General features: G+C 44.0%; 1 protein-coding gene across 1 annotated transcript; it reads left to right on the top strand.

Moving 5' to 3' along the window:
- Positions 1 to 834: 834 nt before the first annotated feature.
- kncn (kinocilin) lies at positions 835 to 5,654 on the top strand (the record flags this gene model as incomplete). Its single annotated transcript, XM_084446374.1, has 5 exons — positions 835 to 982; positions 3,626 to 3,694; positions 3,847 to 3,918; positions 4,594 to 4,681; positions 5,579 to 5,654. 5 exons carry the CDS (start codon positions 835 to 837, stop codon positions 5,652 to 5,654), a joined length of 453 nt encoding a protein of 150 aa, XP_084302500.1.
- Between the last annotated feature and the right edge of the window lie 1,619 nt (positions 5,655 to 7,273).

Genomic DNA, 7,273 nt, shown 5'->3' with positions numbered 1-7,273 from the left:
TAACCCAACACAATAGTGTTAATCCCGCTCCCCCTCTTCTCCCTCCGTTGCCATGGATATGCTATTCCTATGGCAACAACAGGCCTTTGTGGATGGCCTCGGGACCCAAGCGCAGAATCCTCCCGGAACCTTTCATTATGCGTTACCTTCAGGCGAACCCCCCCGCTGGCAGAACTTTCTCTCTTGCCCTCGCCCACTACAGACATGCCCATAGCTACTACCTTAGACCTCGGATCACATTCCTCATGTGTGGACTCGGGCGACATCGCTTTCCCTAACAGAGTCCCGTTTTAGCTCATGTAGCCTACTGGAGGAGGTGCTAGGAATAATCAGAATGATGCACGTATAGACTCAAGATAAATTGGAGAAGAGATGACAGCTGTGATCAGACGTGATCACACGTGGTGTGTGTGTGTGTGTGTGTGTGTGTGAGGGCACGCATGTGTGTGTGTGTGTGTGAACGCATGCGTGTGTGCGCGCGTGCGTGTGTATCCCCGTCTTGAGCATGAATGAAGCAGCAGGCTTTTTAATTTTCGGTGGCAATGGAAACCAGAGCTTTGTGGCCTATTTAAAGATGCATGAGGAGCCTTGAGACGCGGGCAGAGAAAGTGTTCCTGCGTTAGAGAAAGTGAGAGAGTGGCAGAGGAGAGGAGGAGGGGAACGGCCCTGCTGGCAGACCTGCTCTGAGGGACATTGATCTGAGGGCCAGTGTGAGACAGGACAGTGTTTGTGTGTGGCAGTGTCAGTCTGTGTGTGTGTGTGTGGGGGGTGGGGGGTGGGAGGGGGTTTAGGGGGTGCGCTAGGTGTGGCGGGTGGGGGCTCTCCACCTGTCGGATGAACGCGGTCAGCATCGGGGAGTACCATGGGCTGCGGGTGGGCTCGGCCCTGCTCAGCATCGTGGCGGGCTGCATCATCATCGGGGTGTCCCGGGAGTGCGACGCCGACGCCGTGGGGGGCATCTTCCTTGGCGCTGGTGGGCTGGGTGAGTATCTTACACGACGTCTCATATTTGTCAAGTATTAGAAAACATCTTATCTTATGATCTGAGAACATAAACCCCTGGATTATTTGATCCGACGTTGTAATCCAAGCCAGGGGATCGAACGGTGAACATCAGTAAAGGTCTTTTTTATTTTTTTATTTATTAGACCTTAACCAGGTAAGCTTATTGAGATAAAGAATCTCTTTTTCAAAAGCGACCTGGCCAAGAGCCAGCAAATTACAATACAAAAAGTTACAATAATGTAATAGCATACATATAATAAATAAAACAAGCTCAAGTTAGAAGTATAACAACTGATTTAAAAGCAGTGACAAACCCCAATGCCTTCAAGTTCCTTATCCTTGAGAAGGTCAACAAAGCTGTCAAACGGGATCAGTTCAGACAATTTTAAGTCAGCTTGCAAGGAATTCCATGCAGAGGGAGCAGCATAGCGAAATGCCTTTTTCCCCAGTTCTGTGAAAAAGGCCTGATGTGCAATGTCAGAGAGCGAAAACAACCCGCTGGCTGTTGTCCCCACAGCATTAAAATACTGTAATGATAAGTAATTAAGTAATTATTTAATTAGTGATTAAGTTAATTAATTAATTAAGTAAGTAAGTAAGTAAGTAAGTAAGTAAGTAGATAAGTAAGTAAGTAAGTAAGTAAGTACATTTTATTTATATAGCACTTCTCACAGAGAGGACTCACAAAGTGCTTCACACGGGTTAAAATGCACACAGAGAATCAACAAAAATATAAAACTTTACCCTGGGTGTATTCTAAGAACTGATGTTCATCCGATTATCCACTTTAAGTGGACGAAGATAGTTCTTTCTCTCATATTGTGCTGAACTAAAGCACAGCACAGCAAACACTCTTGCCCTGGGCTATCTCCCTTTAATGAGAGACTGGGTAGATGTCTGTCTGTCTGTCTGTCTGTCTGTCTGTCTGTCTGTCTGTCTGTCTGTCTGTCTGTCTGTCTGTCTGTCTGTCTGTCTGTCTGTCTGTCTGTCTGTCTGTCTGTCTGTCTGTCTAACAGTCTCTCTCTCTCTCTCTCTACTCTCTCTCTCTCTCTCTCTACCCTATCTCTGTCTGTCTCTCTCTCTGTCTCTCTCTGTCTCTCTCTACCCTATCTCTGTCTGTCTCTCTCTGTCTGTCTCTCTCTCTCTGTCTCTCTCTCTCTCTCTCTCTGGGCGCTGTGCTGGTAAAAAAAGTAGTTCCACGCGGCAGGATACGTTCCTGTCCCCTGGATGGCGTCCAGTGCTAGGGTTAACCCCATACCAAGGGGCGGCGTACAATGCTACCAGCTAGCTAGCGATATACATTTAGCCTGCCGTTAACATTCTATCTTACTGTATAAAGAAAGTCAAAATAACTTACGAACAGAATATGTTTAATATACATGTCAACCAAATGTGGTAGTTGTTACTCTATGTATGTCCTTCAACAACTAGATAAGAGTAACAGGGAAGATAAAATGCATTTTCCTGTATGGGAAGCTGCATAAGTACAACAATGGATGGCTATTGTAAATACATGCCTCAACACTATGTCTGTCTCACATCTCAGGGGCCATGTCATCAAAAATGCATTTGCATGTATTCCATTACACTTGCACGTCACTCCATAGCTAAGGGTTATCTTATTAGAATTGATTTGTATTTTTGCACCTCACCCCATTGCTACGGCTTAGTCTTAGCTTATTAGTTATTACAACCTGTCTTCTGCAGAACGGGCACCTGCACTAGTTTGTAATAATGCAGATTCTGAAGACATGTCATGTTGATGTGTATATGTGACATGACATGGTGCTCGCCTTGCTGCAGTGTGTGTGTGTGTGTGGACTCAGAGATATGTATGTGTTTCCTGTTGTGAACCGAGTGTTCTTGCAAAGGTCTTTTCGCTCCTGTTGCAGCTTGGCGAGGACCAGCCTGGGAATTGATCCCTACGATGAGCAGAGGGTATAGTGCTGGTTTCATGCATTTGTCAGTACCACTCCACTCCGGAGTTCGCTGGACTGCCTAGGGAAATTTGACAAGGCTAAATTGATCATGGCAAATCCATACCACTTGCCTTTCTGAGCATCTAAAGCCTCATAAGTGTGTGGAAATCCATGAGGGGGAAAAAACCTCCTTCCTCAGTTGCAAATTAGGCTTCCGGACCCCGTTCATTTCCTGGAGTTTGTTAGCCTTGTGAGACCATCCTGACCTCATGAGCTCACATTCTGTATAACCATCTGACGCGTCAGGCCGTGTGTGGCCCATAAACTTAGATTTCATTTCAAATGAAGATGGAAGCTTGCAATGAAATAGAATATGCATGAGCAGAGAGAACTGAGCCTTAGGTGAGGGTGCTCGAGGGAAATTTGATCTCATTTGAATGAGATTTTACTCAGATTGCCCCAGTCTACTGTTGCACAGGCTCCATGTCACCGCAACATCTCTCATCTAGATCTCCAGCAACAACGGCTGATTATGAAGCACATAACAAAGACAAACAAAACACTATCTTCAACACATACTAGCTTCCCCGTGTCAACAATTCCTACACCACCAATTGCAAGCAACCTGTTTAAATATAATCTTCACCTCAGTAAACTAACATTGCACCATGGAACTAACCAGCGAGTGTTTTGTGTTGCAGGTCTGCTCATCTCTATCTATCCATTTATAAGAGCCTGGCTCAATGTTAACCACATTCTGCCCGCATTGGGTAGGTCTACACGGTCTGTGTTCATATTCCCCATTAGAGATATCTAAAATTATGTGCTAAACTTAAACCTGAAACATTGAAACACTAAAACACTGACTTAACGACAATCGGAGCTGCTGTGAATATCCTTCCTATTTCCGTTTCCTTCACAGGGAACTTTAGAGTGCACCCTATGCCTGCCAACCCTGCCCCCGAGCAACCGGCAGACACGCTGAAACGAGAGGGTAAGCGTCAAGCGGCTATGTTTGTAGTTTTTCCTCCCCCCTTGAAATAATCTCTCCTTTAATGGTCCTGTTAAGTCTTTCAGTTGATTGCAAACATGATCTTCAGGAGAGGCAAGTACCAATTCATATTTCTGTAAATGGTGACAGTTCTTGATAAATATCCCACAATAAATATCCGCCTCGACAGTTCAAATGGAAACCAAGAGGTCGGAACTCTTGAGAGCTATAGCCAGGGCGTTATAATGCACTCCATCAAGCTGGTGCCGTGAGAGTGTAGCCATTACGTTGAAGGGTTGGCACACCACACCCCTCACACACTCATACTCTTTGATGAGATGGAAATTGCCCAGAGCTGCAGCGGCGGCTGCAAAGATGGAGCTGTAGAGATTGATGTCGTTGGGAAAACCGCGCTGCAATCACTTACCCTCAATAGTTAATCTGAGGTGGTGAGGGGGTCCCTACAAATGGACTACACCCCTGGCAATAAACTGCATTTTGGGTGATCTGATGGCAATCGACTAGTGCTTGACCACATGTGTAAATGCACCCAAAACGCACTGAGGACGGATTGTGATCCGATCGGCCGGTCGGGGACGCGTTGTGACCACATTGAACACAAGTGTGAATGCGAATGCGCTGTCAATCCACATACAAACGATGTTAAACCCCTGACAGCAACTCAGAGCCAGCTGGAACGTTCCAAGAGTCAGATGGGGACTTTTGTGGATCCTGGACCTGTGGCCGAGGCGGGTCCAGACGAGGGGTATGACACACACACACACACACACAGTCACATAGTCTACACATACACAGTCACACATACACACACACAGTCAGGCACACAAAAACAGTAATGGAAAGATTTTTGGTCTGAACCTATAGTACAGTTCTTACTAGCCTCTTGAAAAATGAAGCACTGCACTCAAAACCCTGTTCTCTCTTCTCAAAACGGACTCTCCCCCCCCCCAAAAAAACGATCCCCACAGATGTCATGAATATCTCTTACAGGCTCACCATGCTTTGTACTGCTACTGTAAACTCGATACATTTCCTGATAACAATCAGACAGGATGAAGAGAGCAGATGTTACGAGGTCAAACAAACCTTCACGGGTCACTGATAGTCAAGGCTGTACATATTGGACATTAGCACTAAAATCAAACGTGTGAATTTCAGTATCAAAATGTACACTGAACCTAATAAAACAGAAACTCAGCTCCTGAGCCAATCGGAAGACGAATTGGCCACTTTCCAAGAGTAATGAAAAGTAGGAGACTCCCCTCCTCGCCATAACCAAGGAATCAGGTTGCACTGGATGATGTTGCCATGGTTACCCCGACCCTTGATTTCATTAAGCGCGAGTGTCATTCATTATCCTCGCGGGGCATGCATGTCTGATCTAGTTTAAGTGGTGACAAAAAGACACACACACACACACACACACACACACACTCCTTCCCTTTGATATTTCTCTCAAACACACACACACATACACACACACATACACGCACGTACACATGCACACACACACACGCACACATGCACATCCACACACGCACGCACACACACACACACACATACACACAAGCACGCACAATTTATGACCTTTCCTTTATGGACGACATTCCTCAGTCGCCTAACACACGTTGTTCTGTTGCAGGACATCGTCAGACATGCCGGACATCTTGTCCAGACGAAAGTTCAAGCAGACCTCCTGTGATCGAGACCTCCCATGATGCCCTTCACATGGGCCGAGGAGTTGTACTGCTTCTGGACACTTCTATCACTTTCTAATGCGCTGTGAGATGATTTGCTGTGGTCAGTTTTTTGTGTCTTTTTTGCCTCACTCAGCAATGTGGGACTGTGAATGCAAATGTTGGTAACTTTGGTGTTTACATGTTAGAGACAGACAGACAGACAGACAGACAGACAGACAGACAGACAGACAGACAGACAGACAGACAGACTTTATTGACCCTGAATGCAAATGTTTGGAACTTTGGTGTTTACATGTTAGAGACAGACAGACAGACAGACAGACAGACAGACAGACAGACAGACAGACAGACAGACAGACAGACAGACAGACACTGTATTGACCCTGAGGAAATGTTGGCACCCAGTAGCATAAAACACAGTAAGACACAGAACAGTAAGAAGATTCAACAGTACAATAACAATCTACCTATATACAAGGAAATAAAAAATGCACCATACATGAACATAAAATACACGATGGAGTATTTAGGATTTAATTAGAATGGAGAGTAGAATCTACTCTTTCTTACAATACAAACGGAAACAATACATGTTCCTTATCCCCAAGTCTCTATTTATATGATCAGTGTATTTTTGAGTTCAGGTTAACTGTTCATATTCAGCTAGCCACACAAGATAATGAAGCAATCAAGATGTGATTAACCAACCCAGGACCTTATACAAGTACAACACTGTCTTCACAGTAGCATGCTCACACCACACCACACAACACACACACACACACACACACACACACACACACACACACACACACACACACACCGAACCGCACCCCCGCAGTGAAACACAATGAGTTGATATTCAGCAGATCAGAGTGTGGTGTGTGGGGGGGGGGGGGGTGTGAACTGTTACAGTGAGCCACGGACTACTGGAGCTACAGCTGAAAACCAATTCAGGGCTCCAACACACACTGCTGTAGTTTTCTGAGCTGGGATAGCCTAAATAAATGTCAGCATAATTCATAAAATGACAGTCTGTAAAGGTACACATCACCGCATATGAGTGCAGACCTATAGTTAGCTCAAAAATCAATCAATCATTTACTCACCCAATAAATCAACCAATCAATCAATCAATCAATTATATTGGTTTGTTTTTCATTGAATTCCAAGAACGTACACAACACCTGATAATGAAATTGAATGTCCGAATAATCATGACATGATGATAAACAGAACTAACATGTTTCATGCATTTATCAGCCACTAAGTTATTAAGACACACTATCACAACAATGAATGCATTTATAATAATAATAATAACACAATAAATAATAATAATAATAATAATAATAATAATGATGATGATGATGATGATTATGATTATGATTGTAATTCTGATTATTATTATTATTAATAATAATAATAATAATAGTAATACAACTTTATTTGTATAGCACCTTTTATACAAATAAATGCAGCTAAACGTGCTTTACAACAGAGAATCCAACAAAAAGCTGGAAAAATAAGATTGCCACATTACTGTGAGTTTAGTTGACTAACATTGTAGCATTCACAAGCCACTGGAAAAAAATACATCTTTTCCAAGTGTAGTATCCTATGAAAGAGTAGGTCAC

The sequence above is a fragment of the Borostomias antarcticus genome (assembly GCF_949987555.1).
Source record: "Borostomias antarcticus genome assembly, chromosome: 12".
NCBI lineage: Eukaryota > Metazoa > Chordata > Actinopteri > Stomiiformes > Stomiidae > Borostomias > Borostomias antarcticus.
The sequence above is the reverse complement of the archived record's forward strand: the minus strand, read 5'-3'. Positions and strand labels throughout refer to the sequence as shown.